The sequence below is a fragment of the Coregonus lavaretus genome (genome assembly GCF_964263955.1).
Source record: "Coregonus lavaretus genome assembly, chromosome: 1".
Classification (NCBI taxonomy): domain Eukaryota; kingdom Metazoa; phylum Chordata; class Actinopteri; order Salmoniformes; family Salmonidae; genus Coregonus; species Coregonus lavaretus.
Genome location: NC_139988.1, coordinates 28,553,902 through 28,578,519, shown reverse-complemented (window position 1 = coordinate 28,578,519; position 24,618 = coordinate 28,553,902). Strand labels below are relative to the sequence as shown.

Sequence of the window (24,618 nt, the reverse complement as noted above, 5' to 3'; positions counted from 1 at the left end):
AAGCAGTACAGAAGTTGATAGCTACATTCACACAGCACACGCAAGCTGTCCTGAGCAAAAATAAGTGGCCATCAATCTACTCTCTGAGCTTATTTATTTTAAAGTGATTTACAAAAGTAAACCTTCAATAGTAAACATACTAGCAATATGCTGGCTACTGTTGATAGTCTGCAAAAAGAAAGCTACAAAAATACACTTTAGCATTTGTCTTGGCTAACCTGCTGTAGCCAGGTGATCTCATTTGGAACATAATTGTCTTAAAGGGGCAGTGTCCTATTTTGAGATGTGAAAACAAATCTTCTCAAAATGACATACATTAGTAAAAAACAAATAATGCAATTAATACAATGCAATTCTAAAGAATAGAGTTATGACTTACATTGCTAAATTATATTAAACAGCTTTTTAATACATATCATAATAACCAAATATAGCCTATTAAAAGCTGTATATAGAGAAAAAACATTCCAACCTATAGGCCCTGGATGACCCCAATGTGTTTAAAAACTACATCATGTCCGGGCCAACTGGCCCGGTCGGTTCAGTGAGAAAATAACTGTCCAATGTTAAGTTATGTTTTGATCACACGGACTGGGATATGTTCCGGGTAGCTTCTGAAAATAATTTAGACATATACACTGAAACGGTGACTGAGTTTATCAGGAAGTGTATAGGTAATGTTGTGCCCACTGTGACTATTAAAACCTACCCTAACCAGAAACCGTGGATAGATGGCAGCATTCGCGCAAATCTGAAAGCGCGAACCACCGCATTCAACCATGGCAAGTTGACTGGGAATATGGCAGAATACAAACAGTGTAGCTACTCACTCCGCAAGGCAATTAAACTGGCAAAACATCAGTATAGAGACAAAGTGGAGTCGCAATTCAACGGCTCCGACACGAGACGTATGTGGCAGGGTCTACAGTCAATCATGGACTACAAAAAGAAAACCAGCCACATCGCCGACACCGACGTCTCACTTCCAGACAAGCTAAACACCTTCGCCCGCTTTGAGGATAACACAGTGCCACTGATGAGGCCCACTACCAAGGACTGTGGCCTCCTTCTCCATGGCCGACGTGATTAAGACATTTAAGCATTTTAACCCCTGCAAGGCTGCCGGCCCAGACGGTATCCCTACCCGCGTCCTCAGAGCATGCACAGACCAGCTGGCTGGTGTGTTCATGGACATATTCAATCTCTCCCTTTCCCAGTCTGCTATTTCCACATGCTTCAAAAAAGATGGCCACCATTGTTCCTGTACCCAAGAAACCAAAGGTAACTGAACTAAATGACTATCGCCCTGTAGCACTTACCTCTGTCATCATGAAGTGCTTTGAGAGACTAGTCAAGGATCATATCACCTCTACCTTACCTGTCACCCTAGACCCACTTCAATTTGCTTACCGCCCCAATAGATCCACAGACGATGCAATTGCCATCACACTGCACACTGCCCTATCCCATCTGGACAAGAGGAATAACTATGTAAGAATGCTGTTCATTGACTATAGCTCAACATTCAACCCCATAGTACCCTCCAAGCTCATCATTAAGCTCGAGGACCTGGGTCTGAACCCTGCCCTGTGCAACTGGGTCCTGGACTTCCTGACGGGCCGCCCCCAGGTGGTAAAGATAGGAAACAACATCTCCACTTTGCTGATCCTCAACACTGGGACCCCACAAGGGTGCGTGCTCAGCCCCCTTCTGTACTCACCCCTGTTCACCCATGACTCCAACTCAATCATCAAGTTTGCAGACGACACAACAGTAGTAGGCTTGATTACCAACAATGACGAGACCGCCTACAGGGAGGAGGTGAGGGCTCTGGGAGTGTGGTGCCAGGAAAATAACCTCTCACTCAACATCAACAAAACAAAGGAGATGATCGTGGACTTCAGGAAACAGCAGAGGGTGCACCCCCCTATCCACATCGACGGAACCGCAGTGGAGAAGGTGGAAAGCTTCAAGCTTCCTATGGCGTACACATCACCGACAAACTGAAATGGTCCACCCACGCAGACAGTGTGGTGAAGAAGGCGCAACAGCGCCTCTTCAACCTCAGGAGGCTGAATACATTTGGCTTATCACCTAAAACCCTCACAAACTTTTACAGATGCACAATTGAGAGCATCCTGTCGGGCTGTATCACTGCCTGGTACGGCAACTGCACTGCCCACAACCGCAGGGCTCTCCAGAGGGTGGTGCGGTCTGCCGAACAAATTACTGGGGGAAAACTACCCGCCCTCCAAGACACATACAGCACCCGATGTCATAGGAAGGCCAAAAAGATCATCAAGGACATCAACCACCCGAGCCACTGCCTGTTCACCCCGCTATCATCCAGAAGGCGAGGTCAGTATAAGTGCATCAAAGCTGGGACCAAGAGAATGAAAAACAGCTTCTATCTCAAGGCCATCAGACTGTTAAATAGCCATCACTAGCACATTAGAGGCTGCTGCTGCCTATTGAAATCACTGGCCACTTTAAGAAATGGAACACTAGTCACTTTAATAATGTTTACATATCTTGCACTACTCATCTCATATGTATATACTGCATTCTATTCTATAATATTATTCTGTATCTTAGTCCATGCCGCTCTGTTATTGCTTGTCCATATATGTATATTTTCTTAAATCCCATTCCTAACTAATTATGTGTGTATTGGGTATATGTTATGAAATTGTTAGATATTACTGCACTGTCGGAGCTAGAAGCACAAGCATTTCACTACACCCGCTATAACATCTGCTAAACGCGTGTATGTGACAAATAAAAGGTGATTTGATTTGTCATAGCCAACGAATAGGAGCCAGAGTTTTAGCTGAACAGGTCATGAGATCAGGAAAAACGTCAGGCCCCAGAAAAGACACGTACAAATTTTGCCACACCACTTTTGAACCTGTGGTGCCACCTCTGCACTGTCTCCTCACTGCATCCCCAGGGAGCTGGAATCCACTCTTAACACACCATCCACGCCCACACCACGGGAACCTGCAGTAGAGATAGTGATGTGGAAAGAAAGATACAAGAAAAGCACAGCAAACCACACAGAATACCAAAAAGAGGAGAAAGCATGCAAATTCCTAAAACAAACCACTTCAAGCCAGGAATATGTATTTTGTGCACATTCTTATATATATATATATATATATACACACACAGTGGGGAAAAAAAGTATTTAGTCAGCCACCAATTGTGCAAGTTCTCCCACTTAAAAAGATGAGAGAGGCCTGTAATTTTCATCATAGGTACACGTCAACTATGACAGACAAAATCAGAAAAGAAAATCCAGAAAATCACAATGTGGGATCTTTTATGAATTTATTTGCAAATTATGGTGGAAAATAAGTATTTGGTCAATAACAAAAGTTTCTCAATACTTTGTTATATACAGTTTGTTGGCAATGACACAGGTCAAACGTTTTCTGTAAGTCTTCACAAGGTTTTCACACACTGTTGCTGGTATTTTGGCCCATTCCTCCATGCAGATCTCCTCTGGAGCAGTGATGTTTTGGGGCTGTCGCTGGGCAACACGGACTTTCAACTCCCTCCAAAGATTTTCTATGGGGTTGAGATCTGGAGACTGGCTAGGCCACTCCAGGACCTTGAAATGCTTCTTACGAAGCCACTCCTTCATTGCCCGGGCGGTGTGTTTGGGATCATTGTCATGCTGAAAGACCCAGCCACGTTTCATCTTCAATGCCCTTGCTGATGAAAGGAGGTTTTCACTCAAAATCTCACGATACATGGCCCCATTCATTCTTTCCTTTACACAGAGGGAATTATTTTGAAGCGGCGTTAATACGCTTACACAGTATAGGCTACAATAATATGGAATCACACCAGGGGCGTCAAGCACCCCAAAAATCTGAGGGGGCACAAAGTACGTGAGGATGATTGGGGAATTCTTCTGCATATCTAAGCACTCCTCTTGTGTGGTCTTAATCTTCATGACTGCCGGTTATATTTTTTTAAAGAAACTAAATATGCTTCTCTGCATCTCTGCTAAAATCTGGGTAAAAGATTGAAAGGAAATGTGAGTCTTATTCAGTACATTTAGTAATTGCTTGATTTTCTAAAGTCTACCAACCTTACCAGCAGGCTTGCAAGCTAAGATAGTTAGACAAGCTAGCTACTCTAACTTGATTGATATCCTGAAATGGCTTCTTGGTAGCAAGTTATGAGGTTGGGAGATTGGGAACCTATCTGGGCTAGCTAAATCCAACTTCATAAAAGTGCTAGGTGGCTAGTAGTATTACATAGAAAAATACTACAAAAAAACAACAAATATATTTTACAATAAATACCAATTACAGGACAAATCTGAGGGGGCACAGTGATTGGGATTAGCTTTTTCTAAGCGCTGGCTACATGCGCCTGGACTGGCTCCCCTTTCCCTCCCTCCTATCCGGCTTCTGAATTGCAGAGCTCCACTCACAACCCCTGCACAGCATGTGTTATTTCTCTCGAATACTCCATGCTGCTCAATGACTCACTCACTCATTCACCCCTGTAGGCAAATATGACTGAATGGTCTTGAGAATGTCAGCTGTGTGAGGACTGTAGGTGTTGTCAGCCAGGTCAACACTGCATCAGGCCTGGATACCACACTCAAGTTTAAAGTTTTATTGTCACCAGTGGTGGAAAAAGTACCCAATAGTCATACTTGAGTAAAAGTAAAGATACCTTAATAGAAAATTACTTAAGTAAGTGTGAAAGTCACAGAGTAAAATACTACTTGAGTAAAAGTCTAATAGGATTTGGTTCTAAATATACTTAAGTATCAAAAGTAAAAGTATAAATAATTTCTAATTCCTTATATTAAGCAAACCAGACGGCACCATTTTCTTGTTTTTTAAATTTACGGATAGCCAGGGGCACACTCCAACACTCAGACATCATTTACAAACGAAGCATGTGTGTTTAGTGAGTCTGCCAGATCAGAGGCAGTAGGGATGACCAGGGATGTTCTCTTGATAAGTGCGTGAATTTGACAATTTTCCTGTCCTGCTAAGCATTCAAAATGTAAAGAATACTTTTGAGTGTCAGGTAAAATGTATGGAGTAACAAGTACATTATTTTCTTTAGGAATGTAGTGAAGTTAAAGTTGTCCAAAATATAAATTGTGAAGTACAGATACAAAAAAAACTGATTTAAATAGTACTTTAAAGTATACTGAACAAAAATATAAACGCAACATGCAACAATTTCAAACGAGATTTTACTGAGATACAGGTCATATTAGGAAATCAGTCAATTGAAATAATTTCAATAGGCCCTAATCTATAGATTTCACATGACTGGGAATACAGATATGCATCTGTTGGTCACAGATACCACTCGCCCACACAACGCCATACACGTGGTCTGCGGTTGTGAGGCCAGCTTGGACTTACTGCCAAATTCTCTAAAACGATGTTGGAGGCGGCTTATGGTAAAGAAATTAACATTCAATTCCCTGGTAACAGCTCTGGTGGACATTCCTGTAGTCAGCATGCCAATTGCACACTCCCTCAAAACTTGAGACATCTGTGGCATTGTGTTGTGACAAAACTGCACATTTTAGACTGGCTTTTTATTGTCCCCAGCACAAGGTGCACCTATGTAGTGATCAGCTTCTTGATATGCCACACCTGTCAGGTGGATGGATTATCTTGGCAAAGGATAAATGCTCACTAACAGTGATGTAAAGAAATGTGTGCACAAAATTTGATAGAAATAAGGTTTTTGTGCTTATCGAACATTTTTGGGATCTTTTATTTCAGCTCATGAAACATGGGACCAACACTTTACATGTTGCGTTTATATTTGTGTTCAGTGTATCTTTACTTTAGTACTTTACACCACTGATTTGTCACGTGCACAAGTACAGTGAAATGCATTTCTTCTTCATTTCTGCCTAAACAGAACAGCAGATGAAAGAGGATAGATGGGGTAGTTATAGCTTTCGCAGTATTCCTTGAATGGTGTGAAGTCTGACTACACACCAAGGAGAGGGAGGAAGAGGGAGTGGTGAGTGAAGAGGACAAGATTGGTGAAGGACTTGGCCTGAAGCCTTCACAGGCAGCTGACTTCTGTTGGCATCTTGTTTTAAAACCTCTGAGGTCAAGGGAACAGAAACACCAAGGCTTTCAAGGAAAGAAAGAGAAAGTAAGGAATAAAGAAATACAAAAATAAGGGAGGTGGATATATTCAGGAGCATTTCTTTGTGACAGGTCCATGCTAGTCTTGCCTATTCCTTAATAAAACTGCATTCTGTGTATCATAGGCTACTACATACTATTTAGAACATACTGTTTAGTAAAAATGTATGCAGTTAGCAACAAATATCAACATAGCCTACTAGGCTCACCCATACTGAGAATGCATCATCTAATGCGCAATTGTGTTTCCCGCCATTTGGGTACAGCGTATCCCCTTATCTCATTATCAGCTGAATAACAGCTGTTGTCAAACACACGTGGATCTGAAAAGATGACTCTCTTCCTCAATAGTGTGCAGGGAATTCTACCAGAAAGAAAGAGGCAAAGCAAGAGGATTTACTCCGCCCAAAATCTGTCCGCCTGAGATAAGCCCTTTTTTTAGGCTTATTTGATCAAATATAAGTTTTGTAATGTTTAAGCTGTTACAAATTATATAAGTACTGATATAAGTGGATGCACGTGGCATTCCGGCAACTTTTAGAAAAACACCTTAGTTATGCCTGTTGTTCACACGGGTAACTGCCCTCTCATTGGCTAGAATAGTCCCACCTGATCTCGCCTGCCTTCAATCATTGAGGACATGTATTTCCATTGTTAGAGTGCTCACTCGGCTATCTTGTCAATATAATAGATAATCTTTGATTCTACTAGATGAAAAGCCAAAGTGAGTATGACAACCTGGCATTTAAAGCATACACTTTTTTCGAAATTTCACATAGCCTACTATAAAACATTATATTTTCGCATACCTAAAATGTCTACTTGTACGGGTATTCGGACACGGCCATTGTCTTTTTTCAAAGTTCAAACCACCAGTTTGTTTTTCCGTCAGTAGGCCTATGTTGCATTCTCAGTTTACTAAATTAAATGGCATTTGGGATGGCAGCAGTGGCTTTCTGTTTTGATTCAGTTATGTCTTTGTGTCCGAGGTCTTTGTGACCTGATGTTGTGTTCACAAGGGACAAACGGGAGAAAACTTCTGGAAACGGACAACAAAAAGGGACATTCTCAATGGCAAAACTCCATCTGTTTCAAAGCATTTTCAGTTCATTTCGTGCCTACTGAACGGTACCCAAGTGTTTGTGTGCCTTCTGGTTTAGCTGGTGAAAGCTTTAGACCTGTCATCACATCACTCTGATATACAGTCATTTAGCAGACGCTCTTATCCAGAGCGACTTACAGTTAGTGAATACATATTTTTTTTATACTGGCCCCCCGTGGGAATCGAACTCACAACCCAGGCGTTGCAAACGCCATGCTCTATCAACTGAGCTACATCCCTGCCGGCCATTCCCTCCCCTACCCTGGACGACGCTGGGCCAATTGTGCGCCACCCATGAGTCTCCCGGTCGCGGCCAGCGGCGACAGAGCCTGGATTCGAACCAGGATCTCTAGTGGCACAGTTAGCACTGCGATGCAGTGCCTTAGACCACTGCGCCACTCAGGAGATATGACCTAGAATGGCCAGATCGTTTTCACCTCATTACAGTTACAGTTGAAGTCGGAAGTTTACATACAGTTAGGTTGGAGTCATTAAAACTTGTTTTTCAACCACTCCACAAATTTCTTGTTAACAAACTATAGTTTTGGCAAGTCGGTTAGGACATCTACTTTGTGCATGACACAAGTAATTTTTCCAACAATTGTTTACAGACAGATTATTTCACTTATAATTCACTGTTTCACAATTCCAGTGGTCAGAAGTTTACATACACTAAGTTGACTGTGCCTTTAAACAGCTTGGAAAATTCCAGAAAATGACGTCATGGCTTTAGAAGCTTCTGATAGGCTAATTGACATCATTTGAGTCACTTGGAGGTGTACCTGTGGATGTATTTCAAGGCCTATCTTCAAACTCAGTGCCTCTTTGCTTGACATCATGGGAAAATCAAAAGAAATCAGCCAAGACCTCCGAAAAATAATTGTAGACCTCCACAAGTCTGGTTCATCCTTGGGAGCAATTTCCAAACGCCTGAAGGTACCACGTTCATCTGTACAAACAATAGTATGCAAGTATAAACACCATGGGACCATGCAGCCGTCATACCGCTCAGGAAGGAGTCTCCTAGAGATGAACGTACTTTGGTGAGAAAAGTGCAAATCAATCCCAGAACAACAGCAAAGGACCTTGTGAAGATGCTGGAGGATACAGGTACAAAAGTATCTATATCCACAGTAAAACAAGTCCTATATCGACATAACCTGAAAGGCCGCTCAGCAAGGAAGATGCCACTGCTCCAAAACCACCATTAAAAAGCCAGACTACGGTTTGCAACTGCACATGGGGACAAAGATCATACTTTTTGGAGAAATGTCCTCTGGTCTGATGAAACAAAAACTGTTTGGCCATAATGACCATCGTTATGTTTGGAGGAAAAAGGGGGTTGCTTGCAAGCCGAAAAACACCATCCCAAAAATGAAGCACGGGGGTGGCAGCATCATGCTGTGGGAGTGCTTTGCTGCATGAGGGACTGGTGCACTTCACAAAATAGATGGCATCATGAGGAAGGAAAATTATGTGGATATATTGAAGCAACATCTCAAACAATTTAAAGGCAATGCTACCAAATACTAATTGAGTGTTTGTAAACTTCTGACCCACTGGGAATGTGATGAAATAAATAAAAGCTGAAATAAATCATTCTCTCTACTATTATTCTGACATTTCACATTCCTAAAATAAACTGGTGAGCCTAACTGACCTAAGACAGGGAATATTGAATAGGATTAAATGTCAGGAATTGTGAAAAACTGAGTTTAAATGTATTTGGCTAAGGTGTATATAAACTTCAGACTTCAACTGTATTGATGTTTAAAGTCTGTATAGTTATTAAGGGCAGTTTTGCTCTTTTATATTTTTTTTCTAATGGATTTTATTAGTATTTTAGTCCTGGCTGGTTGACAATTGTAAGACATAACAGTTTTTATAAATAGCCCAATATCCCACATCCTAAGCTTGTGTGATTGAGTGACTGATGGTTGGTTGACTGATTGATTTTAACATGGCTTAAAGGTGCAGTCTGCAACTGTCATTATTTGCTTTCTTCAAACACATTTGTCCAAGAAGCTAAGTAAAAATAGCACTTTTTTAACTGGAAATGAAAGTTATAGATTGCACCTTTTTAATGTAGGCCTAACCGAGTAGAGCTCAGTATGGACTGGCATGACCTGGCATGGATTTGACATATAGACCAGACAGTCTCTGGTCCATTCTTAGAAAGACCAGACCAGAGCATATGGCTCCTGTCCCCTCCTGGCTCCTGTCCCCTCCTTGCTTCTGTCCGTCTCTACTGGTCTGGATGAGACTCTGAAGATGTTGTAATTACAAGTTGGGCAGGAGTGAGGCTCTCTAGGATTTCTTCCCTGCCTGCCGCCAGATACATTTTTTCCCAATTATAGCTGTGTGTGTGTCCGTTGATATCTGTGAGTGTGTGTGTGTGTATGCATGCATACTTTGTGTGTGTGTCTGTGTATGTATGTGTGTATCGTTCGTGTGTCTGTGTGAGTATGTTTGTATGCGTGCATCGTAAATGTGTGAGTGAAGAAGAGTGTGTAGGGCAGGGACTGAGCCACTGAGGCTATCCAATTATAGCCTGGGCCCTACTTTGGCCCCGCTGTGTCAGCAACGTCTGTTTCTCTCTGTCAACGTGGAGATTGGAGGACCTACAACCACCAGCTCTCTCTAAGATGGGGGCTTTCATTTTCCTTAGGGTGACATATAAAAAAAAAAAAAATGTATTCACTAAACTGTAAGTCGCTCTGGATAAGAGCGTCTGCTAAATGACTAAAATGTAAAATGTAAATGTAATTTTGTGTGGCCGATTCAGTCTTGGTTGGTATCTCAGATCTGAGCAATCTGAGTGATCCTAAGTGAGCTTGTCTCTAATTTATATGGCTTTCTTTTAATGTATGTAGGCCTATGTATTTCGGCTGTGCTTTATGTGGTTGTGGAGAAGCGATGAACCCTGGTGCTGAGCCCAAGTTGTAATTTAAATAGATTTTTGTTTTGATGGATATGTCAAATTGCATTTGTTGTGTAAGAGCTCATCCTAGCCAAGGAGGAGCTCATAGGCTATCATCTCTGATCCCATGGAAAAAGTTGATCCTGACATGATAGGAGGACAAAGATTATGCAACTCTGCAATTTCACCTTGGCAACTGAAATTGTGCTTAGATCGGTGGTTCCCAACAAACGCTATCCTGACAAAACCTTTGGTGGTTAAAGTGGTTGTTATTAATATTCGGGGTTCAAACAGTGCATGGGGTACTCCTTCTTTTGGCGAGAGCGAGAGAGCGAGAGAGAGAATTGTTGTCATTTAGGAACAGGGGTGGGTCCCCCTATCGTTAGCCGCTCTTGCTCTCCCTGTGGGTTGGTAAATGAGGGGTGGAGGCCTCGAACACACCGATTATACAGGCAGACTGGGGCTCTTGAGAGGTTAAACACATTTAAACACACACCATTACAGAGTCAGAGGTGTAGTCTAGGAACAGTCACTCTGTTTTCTCAACCTGATCCGACCTGTTCATAATGTGTGTTCATACAAGTGTTCATAATATACTCACTAGTTAGCTGGCTACCATCTGTGCAATCATTACAGAGAAAGAGGGATTTATGCAATCGTTATGTGTAGAGAGAGCTCACCATAAATACCTACAAAGACAGGAGAAGTAGCATGAATAAAGTTAGAATAGTAGTAATTATACATGGTTTTATATAGTGCTTTTTAATGTTCTAAAGACACTTTAAAGTTAGGTTGAAGTTAAGTGAACTTAGGTCAAGTTGAATGAAATATACTGTCATTGAATCAAATGTAGAGTCTGGTGTATGGTTGAAACGTGTTTTTCTTTCCTTAGTGCTCAATTTACTCATTGTCAGTGTGGCTTTCTGGTGAGAGAAAACAGTTGGTTTGATTGGTGTGTGGTGAGGTCACAATTATGTTGGTTAGGACATCTACTTTGTGCATGACACAAGTAATTCTTCCAACAATTGTTTATAGACAGATTATTTCACTTATAATTCACTGTATCACAATTACAGTGGGTTAGAAGTTTACATACACCAAGTTGACTGTGCCTTTAAACAGCTTGGAAAATTCCAGAAAATGATGTAATGGCTTTAGATGCTTCTGATAGGCTAATTGACATCATTTGAGTCAATTGGAGGTGTCCCCTGTGGATGTATTTCAAGGCCTACCTTCAAACTCAGTGCCTCTTTGCTTGACTTCATGGGAAAATCAAAATACATCTGCCAAGACCTCAGAAAATAAATTGTAGACCTCCACAAGTCTGGTTCATCCTTGGGAGCAATTTCCAAATGCCTGAAGGTACCACGCTCATCTGTACAAACAATAGTATGCAAGTATAAACACCATGGGACCATGCAGCCGTCATACCACTCAGGAAGGAGTCTCCTAGAGATAACGTACTTTGGTGAGAAAAGTGCAAATCAATCCCAGAACAACAGCAAATTACCTTGTGAAGATGCTGGAGGAAACAGGTACAAAAGTATCTATATCCACAGTAAAACGAGTCCTATATCGACATAACCTGAAAGGCCGCTCAGCAAGGAAGAAGCCAATGCTCCAAAACCGCCATAAAAAAGCCAGACTATGGTTTGCAACTGCACATGGGGACAAAGATCGTACTTTTTGGAGAAATGTCCTCTGGTCTGATGAAACAAAAATAGAACTGTTTGGCCATAATGACCAACGTTATGTTTGGAGGAGAAAGGGGGACGCTTGCAAGCCGAAGAACACCATCCCAACCGTGAAGCATGGGAGTGGCAGCATCATGCTGTGGGGGAGCTTTGCTGCAGGAGGGACTGGTGCACTTCACAAAATAGATGGCATCATGAGGAAGGAAATGTATGTGGATATATTGAAGCAACATCACAAGATATCAGTCAGGAAGTTAAAGCTTGGTCGCAAATGGGTCTTCCAAATGGACAATGACCCCAAGCATACTTCCAAAGTTGTGGCAAAATGGCTTAAGGACAACAAAGTCAAGGTATTGGAGTGGCCATCACAAAGCCCTGACCTCAATCCTATAGAAAATGTGTGGGCAGTACTGAAAAAGCGTGTGCGAGCAAGGAGGCCTACAAACCTGACTCAGTTACACCAGCTCTGTCAGGAGGAATGGGCCAAAATTCACCCAACTTATTGTGGGAAGCTTGTGGAAGGCTACCCGAAACATTTGACCCAAGTTAAACAATTTAAAGGCAATGCTACCAAATACTAATTTAGTGTATGTAAACTTCTGACCCACTGGGAATGTGATGAAATAAATAAAAGCTGAAATAAATCATTCTCTCTATTATTCTGACATTTCACATTCTTAAAATAAAGTGGTGATCCTAACTGACCTAAGACAGGGAATTTTTACTAGGATTAAATGTCAGCAATTGTGAAAAACTGAGTTTAAATGTATTTGGCTAAGGTGTATGTAAACTTCCGACTTCAACTGTATGTCCCCATAGTACAGTATGTCATACCGAGTGACCGACTGAAAGTGAATGTACAGTTATTCATATAACTACTGTTCCCTGAATGAGGGAAGAGAGAGGTATATCATATTTTGGCCCCGCGCCATCAGGGGATTTGGGCTCGTTGAAGAGCTGTACTGAATTGACGAAATTAATGTGATCCCTGGTATTATAGCCATTGGTTGTGAAACTAGGAGGCCCAGAAATGGTTTACAGAAGCCTGAACTGTCAGAGCCTCATGAGGCCTGAACTGTTAGAGCCCCATATAGGGAACCAGAACATGCTGCAACTTGGCTATGCGCACTGATACGCTGCCACTGCAGCCCGTCCATTGACCACATGGTTCCAAGAACAACACTTACCTTGCGAGCCTGAAATGTCAGAACTCCTACAAGGAACCGCCAAAACAACAGAACACCTGTCTTGACTTGGTAAAGCACACACTCGCACTGCATAGCATCAACCAGAGTCCATGAACCACGGCAGCCCGAGGCTCAAACCCGCAGGAAACCTGCAATAACCTGGAAACTGTGTACTCGCGTGCTGCCATAGCAGCCCAAGGCTCAAACCCACAGGAAACTGTGGTAACCCAGATAATTTGCACATTACGCGCTGCCGCACCCAAAGGCAGCCCAACCCAGATAAATACGCAATCTGCGTGCTGCCTAACATCCACTCCTGGACCCAGCCATAAGAACACTATGAGCCACACTGGGAGCAGTTACATCCAAGTGATAAAACCTCACACAGGTATGTCGGGAACCCCAACTCGCTGCAGGAATGTTATCACCAATCGACATGCCCCAGAACAATGCCCAGGCAGCCGCCACACCCCTAGTGGAGTGAGTATGCACACTGCTAGGCAACCCTTGTCTTTGCTGTCTTACGCAAGGGAGATAGCCTCCACAATCCAATGAGAAAGACGCCGCTTAGTAAGTACCCTACCCCGAGCTGGATTAGCGAAACAGACAAAAAGCTGGTCACAAACGCGGATATCCTTGGTCCTATCCATATACGTGCGTAAAGTGCGCACCGGACACAGGCCATGCAACCTACATTGTTCACTGGAAGCAAACGGAGGAGGTGAGAAAGGAAACCGCTTGAAATCCAGGGACCTGTAAAACATAGGCATAACCTTGGGAGCAAAAGCTGCATTAGGACGTAACATCCCTTTGGAGTCACCAGGCGCGAACTCCAAACAGGAACGGGTACTGATAGCGCGTGGAGATCTGACGCCAAGGCCATGAGCAAGGCAGTCTTGTAGGAAAGGACCTTCAGGTCCTCAGACTCCAATGGTTCACACAGAGCATCCAGGACCAAAGCCAGGTCTCAGGTCGGTGCCATAGGCTTAGACACTGGTCTGAGCCGACGCACACCTTTCAGGAACCGTACCACCAGAGGATGAGACCCCGGGGTAGAGCTGTCAATCCCTATATGACACGCCGAGATGGTTGCCATATAAACCTTCAATGTGAAAAAAGATGTCCACCAAAGAACTATGAAAAGGAGAAACTCCTTTTAACCTGACACAAACCCTCAAACCCATAGCCGTCAAATTCAACCATTCAGGGGCTAAACCCAAAGATTCTATATCTGCGCTCGTGGGTGCCAAACATGCACCTGGGACAATAGATCCCGACGACACGGAACCCTTCACGGGTCCTCGCCGAACAAGCGGATGCTCTCCAGGAACCAGGGTTGTCTGGGCCAATGGGGAGCCACCAGAATCAACAACAGACCCTACTGTCGGACCCTCTCCACGGTGGTCTAAATCAGGTCCACTGGAAGAAACGCATAGAGCAGTGTCTGAGACCACTGATACGCCAAAGCATCCATTCCCAACGGAGACAATGTACATTTTCTCACGATGCGGCCCTGCCGAACTGGTCCCATATCTGGGCAACCACCGAGGGGTGCAGTCTCCACTCCGTAGAGATAGGACACCCCCTGGAAAGTAGATCCGCACCCATGTTGAGGAATCCGGGAAGATACGTCACCCTGAGCGACAGGAAATTAGCATTGCTCCAAAAGAGCAGCGTTAGCAAATCAGTCAGTAGCTCTAGGTAATTGATATGCAGCGCCCTTTGCACTGTTGATCAAATCCCTCTTTCCGAGTAGCCCACCCACAGCGCTCCCCATCCCAGTAAGGATATGTATGTCGTGATCACCCTGTGGGACACTACCCAGCCCATGAGAATCCCCTACAACAGCAGTCTCCCATCCCTCCAAGGAGTCAACGCCCTTAGGCACGACGGGGATACCTTGAGCAACCGATGGCAGTGGCGAGATGCGTCAAGACTCATATAAATCACCCAGTGTTGAAACAGACACATCAACAGAAGTCCCAGAGGCACCACAGCTATCATAGAGGCCATCAGACCCAATAACCACAGGCACAAGTGAAAAGACACAGAGTGCCCCAGCTGAAACCGTGCCAGACAGAGACAGAATGTGACCCTCCTCTGTTGAGACAAAAACGCTTTATTCAGGACCAGAATGAGACCCAGAAACTGAATTTGCTGAGCCGGAGTCAAACAGCTTTTCTGGTGATTCACTATGAACCTCAGAGACTGAATATGAGAAACCAGTGTGTCAGTGTGGAGTTCCACCTGTTCCCTCAACTCCGCCACGACCAATCAAGCATCCAGATATGCCAATACTCTGATCCCCTGGCACCACACCGGTGCCAAAGCTGCCTCCACCACCATAGAAAATGTGTGGGGCGATAGTGAGAGCCCGAAAGGCAGGACCAGAAACTCATAGGCCACACCCTCGAAATGAAACCTCAACTTTCTGTGGGGTGAAAATACGCTTCCTTTAGATCATTGGACGTGAACCAATCGCCGGGACACACCAACTGCAATAGCCGATGAAGTGTGAGCATTTTGAACTTGCAAACCTTGAATGTGCTTGTTTAAAACATGCAAGTACATTATCTCCTGAAGGGGCAGAGCGCCACCCTGATTACTGGGATAATTAGTTTTTCTGTCATGCTTGTTTTCATATCCACCACTCTTGACAACCGTGTGTCTGAATGTGGGAAAGGAACTGTGTTTATTATGCCCACACCTGGACGATACCACACTCTCCATACCCCTGAACACAGAGGGACTTTGGTGAGAAACAATTTTGTGGTACCGCTGTTCTGAAACCCAGCCCAGACTGGGTTTGGGGACTTTGGCATCCAGTAACTTGCCCCCATTGACCTGAGCCACTTGTAAGCACTGTTGCCACAGTAGATACTTGGGGAGGAGGGCCCCGCTGAGCCACCACCATCGCCCCCATACTTTTCCCCACAGCCAAGATAGTACAGCGGGACAAATGCAGCACAAACTCAGCCATAGCATGGATTTCGTTGAGAAGCTCTGAAACTGGCTTCCCCGCCTCCATGGTCTTATTCAGCTCCTGCAACAAATCAGTATGATACATCTGCAGCATTGTGACCACATTCAATGACCGGGCCGCCACATCCTCAGCCTGGTACACTTTGTCAAGCTGATCTGCCAAGAACCGGCAGTGTTTATTCGGAAGCACTGTGCTAGGATTTACCCCCTTGTTAGCCTCTGGAGCTAAGTAACTCGGCGGTGTGCATACGAGCCCTGCCTCCTCCATACCCTCTACATTCACGATTTCGCCTGGTAGCACCAGCCTGGCTGAATGAGGGGAATCCCAGGTCGCCTTTAGCTCATCTGCGAAATCTTTAAATGGGGGTAAGCGACGCTTCACCACTGCAGGGACAGGAGGTAAATACTAGTGATGTTACATTTGATATCGGAGCTCCGAGGCATGTGTCGAAATCGCTAAGCAGCTAACTTTGAAGCAGTGTGCCGACGCGTGTAACATTTTATCAGAATTACGTCATCAATGACATCCGAAGAATCATTTGATCGCGTGCTTTTTCAAAATGTGTGTTGCAAAATGCTAGATTACACTGATTTCGTTGTGGTTCCGGTGCTTTCTTTGATTCCAAGGTGCTTTCAAACACCAGCCTCTACTGGACACCATACTTACAAATATAGTTAGAATTTTGTACAACATTTTTCACCCGACCGGTAGCTTAGCAGGTAGAGTAGGGAACTATGGAACATTTAGGGACCAGCGCATTTTATGTGATCATCATTCAGTATTTGAATGTTTTATTATACTTTTATTGTGTACTAGATCTTATTGGTTGAAAATTATTATTATTATAAATAATCAATTCCAGGTGAAAGCCAAAGGTCATAGCTTTCTGGGGGGGAATACTACTACATGAATATAATATTGATGACTAAAGCCATAGCAAAACAGTGCAAAATGGCTGTAAGCTCAACTGGTTTTAACACCTCAATCACACCGCATTTTGGTACACCAGAAGTACATTTATTTCCAATGGAACCTGCGTTTGCCTTGCCGATTTGCGTTGCAGAGGCAGTTGCAGTGCGTTCTATGTGGTGGATACGTTGGATTTATCAAACGTATGCGTCAAACTGTATGCGTAGACGGCTTGACAAAAATGGTAGCAGAAGGTGAATGTTGCACACATATCCAGATGATGCTGCGTACAATTTTGCACAATGACGCTGTCGGTGTGATCAAGGCGTAAGCATCCTAAATAATGCCATAGATTCCGTTTTTGAAAAATAGTAAACTTGAAGGCAAAAAGGGGAAGCATGATGTAAGATGCAAACCTGGTATTCCAACTGATTATAGGCTACTGAAGCCAACGATTTACCATTGCGCCACAGAGTTTTGATTAAAAAAATACATATATCTGATAAAACATTTACTTGACTATGACTGTGATATGTGGTTGTCCCACCTAGCTATCTTAAGATGAATGCACTAACTGTAAATCGCTCTGGATGAGAGTGTCTGCTAAATGACTAAAATGTAAATGTAATCACACGCTGCTATTTATTGCTGACCAACAGATATCACTAATGTGCATTGTGAACAGATAATTAAGCTCTGAGTAATGAACAGTTTTTCGTCATAATTTGGTGAAAGCGCTGAAGCCTTCAAAGATCCTCAGTTTCCCATCACTAGTAAATACCTTCCCCCAAACCTGGAGGAATTCCACTGTGGGGGAGAAGACAGCCAATCCACCTCCAGGTGATCTGCCGCCCTACGACACAACTCCATCAAAGGCTCATTAACCACCAATGGTTCACTCTCCCCCGCCTAATCCAAAGCCGGGACTTTAGGCTGCCCCGGACTGATGTCATCTGATTCACACTCTGAAAACCCTTCAGAGCCAACCAGGGATAGTATATCATCTCCGGAATCTGTACTCTGAACACTGCCAGAGAAACTGGAATGAGCCTCACTCGGCTGGGATGACACCCCTATCAACTCCAACCACCGCTGCTGGTCTGTCCCGGCCTCTAGCCTTACTCAAGCAAGGAAGCACTGGCTACACAAGCAGAATAGAAAGTAGTGGGTTTTTAGCAAACACAAATCCTACACAAGCAAGGAAGCATTAGCTACACAAGCAGAGCAGAAAGTAGTCAGCTTTTAGCAAACAAAAAAAATGATACCAAAACCCAAAACTCGCAATATCTAGGGCAGGGATCATCATCTAGATTCAGCCGCAGGCTGATTTTTTTCTTGAGTGGGTGGTCGGGGGGACGGAACATAATAACAAATAATGTGTAGACTGCAAATTGACCGCAAGAAGCCCAAACAGATATAATGTTTGACTAAAACATAATAATTTCAAACCTTCCTTACATTTGTATACGATCACATGTCTCTATATTATGCGTAGGAATAATTGGGAACAGATTTCTTAAATAAAAATCACTTGGCTGATTTCCTGGTGTTTTTAAAGTATTTTATGTTAAAAGAAAACATACGAAAGCTTTGGGGGCCAAATAAAACCACCCGCGGCCCACCAGTTGGGGAACCCTGATCTAGGCTGACGAGTACTCTCTCCCCACTGACACCTAAGTTGGAGCAGAATCTCGTAGTCATCGTGTGCTTGAAAAGTTTGTAAATGGCGTGACGTAACACTTTGTGTTACTTGAACTAAGAAATATTTGTTTTCTTAAACTTGCACACAGTGCTTTTAACATACAATGTTTTCAACTTACATATTTGACACACGTTGACATACATGATTACATTGTGCATTATACAGTAATTATTATTCAACATGTCCTCACCTGGGATTTGAACTCACAACCTCCTGGTTCATGGCATTCTGATCTTCCTGACACACCACCATGTCTGTGTCAATTATCAGTTAATCTGACTATTCTCCCATCTTTATTTGATTTACTTATTTCAGCAATTCTAGTTTTTTCTGGAGAGTTGTCTAACGTTGGTGGGGCATATTACTCTGTTTTAATGATGCTCCTCAATAGTTTTTTTGTGTACTTTTAACAGAGCTGAGATTTGCTTTGAAGTGCAAAGTGTAGCAATACAGGTGAAATCAGTCATTGGCACAGACATGTTGGCATAGCAGGAAGATTAGAATGCCATGAACCAAGAGGTTGTGAGTTCAAATCCCAGGTGAATACATATTGAATATTAATGGCTATATAAATGAACATGCACAATGTAATTATATATGTTAACGTGTGTCAAATATGTAAGTTGAAAACATTGTATGTTAAAAGCACTGTGTGCAAGTTGACAGAATGTTTTCTCAAGTTTAAGAGATCTAATATTTCTTAGTTCAAGTAACACAAAGTTGACTAAAGTAAACAGAAAAATGGCTGTGGAACCACTTACTTAATAATAATTTTAATCTCTTGATTCCAACATCCTTGTTTGTAGTTTGTGACTAGAAAGGCAGAAATGTTTGTTAGTTTCATGTTGCAAATCCAAATATCCTGTGTTATCCGTAGATGTATTTGTTTCCCTAAGTGCAGCTGACTGAGGTGTATGTGTGTAGTCTAACTCAACTCCTGTTTGGCACTCCTGTGGCGGGAACTGAGGGACGGCTGCTTTGATGCTGATCGACTGTATGTGTGTGTGTGTGTGTGTGTGTGTGTGTGTGAGTGAGAGAATCAACAGGGGATTCCTTTTGGGCACGTCTTGGCTATGCCTGTGATGGAGTGCCAGGAATGAACTCTGGCCTAAATGTCTGTTTTATGAATCAAAGTTTATTCGGGTCTTTCATTTATTTAGTTTCTCGGACGGCCTGACCAGTTCTTACGGTTAATGTGTGCCAACACTGAGTGTTTGTTTGTGTGCGTATGGGGGTTTTGTTACAACATTTTCCCAGCAATGTCGTTCATAGCTGTTCAAAGTCACATTTTGTAAATAGCCTATGCATGGTTGGTTAGGTTAAAGAGTAGTTTCAAAATGCCCATGGTTTATGCTTGAATCCATTCCTAGTGATCCAGTTATTTACAAATGTTGTTGTACTAGCAATGTTCTTGTAAGATGCCAAGTAAGAGTGATTTAAGAGTTCTTATTTTGTCATGTTACCAACACCCAAGCAACACCACACCAGGGTCATATTCCTTATGGCAAAACGTATACTGTTAGAAAAAAGGGTTCTTCGGCTGTCCCTATAGGATAACCTTTTTGGTTCCAGGTAGAACTATTTTTAGTTCCAGGTAGAACCATTTTGGGTTCCATGTAGAACCCTCTGTGGAAAGGGTTTTACATGGAACCCAAAGGGGTTATACCTGGAACCAAAAGGGTTCTACCTTGAACCAAAAAGGGTTCTTCAAAGGGTTCTCCCATGGGGCCAGCCAAATAACCGTTTTAGGTTCTAGATTGCACCTTTTTTTCTAAGAGTGTAGCAACTTTTTCAATGGAAAACGAAAACAAGCGTTTTTTATTAGACAAGTCCAGGTAGTCCATCCCTGTTTCAGTCTGTTTCCTTAGAATACTACCCAGTTGTTTGAGCAGATCTATGCCCCCACGTTGGCAACAGACATAATTGTTTTTCCATTGAAGCCTGGCTTAGCTGACAGTACTTAAAATACACTACTATGTGTGGTACATAGTCCTACACTCTGACCACTCATTCTAAACATACACACAGACCTAGACTAGACATTCCTGATGCAAATATCTACACCCCAACATAAAGGAGGGAGAGCCAGGAAGTGGTGGTCAGAGAGAACAGGGAAAATGAGTTTGTTCTTATTCTAACTATGCCACTCATCATCACCACAATACCACCTACACACACACATGCACGCACACATAAAGGTGTACTGTAACTCAACACAGATGGGCCTTTCTGTAGGCTGACATATTTGTCTGTGTAAGTGTATTTATAGTTGTTGACATCCGTAAGGCCAGTATGTCAGGGACAGATGCTTCTAGGAAATAACTGTTACTGTGTCCAAACAACAAACAACACATGCCCACCGAGGTGGCTTTTTTTTGACAGTGTGTTTGGCTGTAAATCTGTGTGGCATGGACCATATTAACCAAATGTGAGGCCAGTGTGTGAGGTGTAGGGAATACTTTACCCATCTGTGTCTATGTTCATCAACACACATGCCCAACGATATGGCTAATAAATAGTGTGTGTGTGTGTGTGGGGGTATCATTTTTTGTGGCATGTACCATATTAACCAAACACCAGATATCTACAGTGTGTGGGTATCACTGTATGGCATTAACCAAGCACATTACACAGTTGTCTTCTGCAAAAGCTGACTCTGTAGTCAAGCTTTAGTCATCTCACCTTACAGGACTAACAGTTTCACGAAACCTCAACAAATAAACAAGAGATACTACCATCCTTTCCTATTCTTTCCTGTTTCTTCACAGGAAAATCTGGGACACCAAGGTTGCTGATCCATCCACAAGGTAAGACCTACTCAATGTTTGAACATCTCAACTAACTAGAAAGTCTTTGAACATTTTTGTGTGTCTGATTTATCTCTATTATAATGCCTTGTGAGCTTTAAATGCATTATGTAGAGTGTTTAAATGAAGTGTTACTGGATAGTTCTTGTCTTGTTCCTCTCCTTCATGGAACTGACATGACATACGTAACCAGACGTTACAGCTATGCACACGTTATAATGTGTTATAAAGCATTATAAGACTCTTATGGCCTCTTCTCTCCCCCTTCCTAGGCTGAGCCTCATGGCTCGTAAAAAGGGTTTCTGGGTAGAGAAGGTTCACTGCCTGGGGTCAGAGACCAGCCTATCACAGTGTCATGCTCAGCTGTCCATTCCACACAGCCCCTCCCCCTGTAAGAGTGGGAGACATGCGGTGGCAAGGTGTGTACCTGGACCGCAGTTTGCACGTATGTCATCTGGAAGAGCCCAGTCACCCCACCCAATTGTGGTAAGAGACAGGCACACGCACACGTACGTACATAGACAGACAGACACACACACACACACACACACACACACACACACACACACACACACACACACACACACACACACCATGCCTCACTGTGCTAAGAGCCAAAACCTAGATAATTTTCCTGTGTTCTGCACAAATATGATACAAAACATTCTTAGACAATCATACAGTCTAGTCATACATGATGCTGACTCTCTCTGTCTCTCTGTCTCTCTCTCTCTCTCTCTCTCTGTCTCTCTCTCTCGCTCATTCTGACTCTCTCTCTCTTTCTCTCTCTCTCCTCTCCACCTCTAGCCGGTGCGTCTGAAGGCTGGCCCCAGGCTGGGTGAGGGCCGTGTGGAGGTGCTGAAGGAGGGGAAGTGGGGGACCATCGTAGACCACATGTGGAACCGCGTCTCAGCTAGCGTGGTGTGCAGGGAGCTGGGCTTCGGAACTGCCAAGGAGGCCCTCACTGGAGCTTACATGGGACAAGGTAGGATAGGACTCCCTCTCTATCTGTATTCTCTGTCTTTTTGTCTGTCTCCATTTCTCTCTGTCTGACTCTTTGTCTGTCCTAAAGGGGTCAAGGTTAGACTTTTATTCTCACTGGCAAAGGAAAAAGTTCACTCCGGTTGTGCCGTGTGAACATGGAAGTTGTGTTTTTACCAGTTTCTTCCATTTCATCCAGCCCTATAAGGTTCAGGGTCTTAGGCACCTGAGAGAAGACACCCATGTATATGTCTGCCCTGGCTTAGGTCACAGGAACAGTGTATCTCTGTACCCTATGTACCTTAGGCTGTTTGATATTCCATGCGAGTCAGAGGCACTTTTCCAGCCATGCTTAGGACTTATCTTAGGACTCTACGCTCGTCTACCGCTGAATGGTCTGAGAATGTATTTGTTTGTGAGCCTGAGGGTGCTGATCTGTGGTTCACGCACTGTTAGCGGATTTCCCCTCTTCTCCACCATGGTCACTGCAGCTGTATGTGTGCGCGCGTGTTTGGGCAGCTGGAGGGCTCAGCGTATATGGCTCAGATCACAGCCAGAAGCTCCTCAAAGGAATGGAGTCAGCAATCAACACTTTCTCAGCTCCACCAAGACGCGCACGTACACACACACACACACACACACACAGCTGTGCATTTTTTTTCTTTTTTGAATTTCCTGATACGCGAAAGCCACCAGCTGTGGGATAGTTCTTACCACCCAGCCACAGGTCTTTCCCTGTCCTAGATGGGAGAAGTCTAGGTGGAGCAGGGAGTGGATTGGTAGGGTTTGTAGTTTGTGCTGATAAATCCCGTAGATGATAAAGGGATATGTAACAGTACCTGATCGCTTTCTAAATAAATCTTGGTGGCTTTATAATGAACTATAGTGTTTTCAGAAAGTATTCATACCCCTTGACTTATTGTTTCAGCCTGAATTCAAAATGGATTATATATATGTTTTTTTTTTTCACCCATTTACACACAAAATACTAATTGTAGGGTATTTCTTTATTTTTTACTATTTTCTACATTGTAGAATAATAGTGAAGACATCAAAACTATGAAATAACACATATGGAATCATGTAGTAACGAAAAAAGTGTTAAACAAATCAAAATATATTTTATATTTCAGATTCTTCAAATAGCCACCCTTTGCCTTGATGACAGCTTTGCACACGCTTGGCATTCTCTCAACCAGCTTTACCTGGAATGCTTTTCCAACAGTCTTGAAGGAGTTCCCACATATGCTGAGCACTTGTTGGCTGCTTTTCCTTTACTCTGCGGTCCGACTCATCCCAAACCATTTCAATAGGGTTGAGGTCGGGGGATTGTGGAGGCCAGGTCATCTGATGCAGCACTCCATCACTCTCCTTCTTGGTAAAATAGCCCTTACGCAGCCTGGAGGTGTGTTGGGTCATTGTCCTGTTGAAAAACAAATGATAGTCCCACTAAGCCCAAACCAGATGGGATGGCGTATCACTGCAGAATGCTGTGGTAGCCATGCTGGTTAAGTGTGCCTTGAATTCTAAATAAATCACAGACAGTATCACCAGCAAAGCACCCCCACACCATAACACCTCCTCCATGCTTTACGGTGGGAAATACACATGCGGAGATCATCCGTTCACCCACACCGCATCTCACAAAGACACGGCGGTTGGACCAAAAATCTCCAATTTGAACTCCAGACAAAAGGACAAATTCCCACCGGTCTAATGTGAAGTGCTCATGTTTCTTGGCCCAAGCAAGTCTCTTCTTCTTATTGGTGGCCTTTAGTAGTGGTTTATTTGCAGCAATTAGACTGTGAAGGCCTGATTCACATAGTCTCCTCTGAACAGTTGATGTTGAGATGTGTCTGTTACTTGAACTCTGTGAAGCAGTTGGGCTACAATCTGAGGTGCAGTTAACTCTAATGAACTTATCCTCTGCAGCAGAGGTAACTCTGGGTCTTCCTTTCCTGTGGCGGTCCTCATGAGAGCCAGTTTCATCATAGCTCATGATGGTTTTTGCGACTGCACTTGAAGAAACTTTCAAAGTTCTTGAAATGTTCCATATTTACTGACCTTCATGTCTTAAAGTAATGATGCACTGTCATTTCTCTTTGCTTATTTGAGCTGTTCTTGCCATAATATGGACTTGGTCTTTTACCAAATAGGGCTATCTTCTGTATACCCCCCCTA

At 43.3% G+C, this 24,618-nt stretch overlaps 1 protein-coding gene across 1 annotated transcript in view; it reads left to right on the top strand.

Annotated features, from left to right (window-relative positions):
* loxl4 (lysyl oxidase-like 4) overlaps positions 1 to 24,618 on the top strand; it is a gene marked incomplete at its 5' end in the record, with an annotated part of 56,078 nt that overhangs the window by 5,788 nt on the left and 25,672 nt on the right. Inside the window, 3 exons of the mRNA XM_084150659.1 lie at positions 21,418 to 21,456; positions 21,729 to 21,942; positions 22,264 to 22,441. Coding sequence (XP_084006785.1) covers positions 21,418 to 21,456; positions 21,729 to 21,942; positions 22,264 to 22,441 — 431 coding nt within the window. The remainder of the gene's footprint in view (positions 1 to 21,417; positions 21,457 to 21,728; positions 21,943 to 22,263; positions 22,442 to 24,618) is intronic.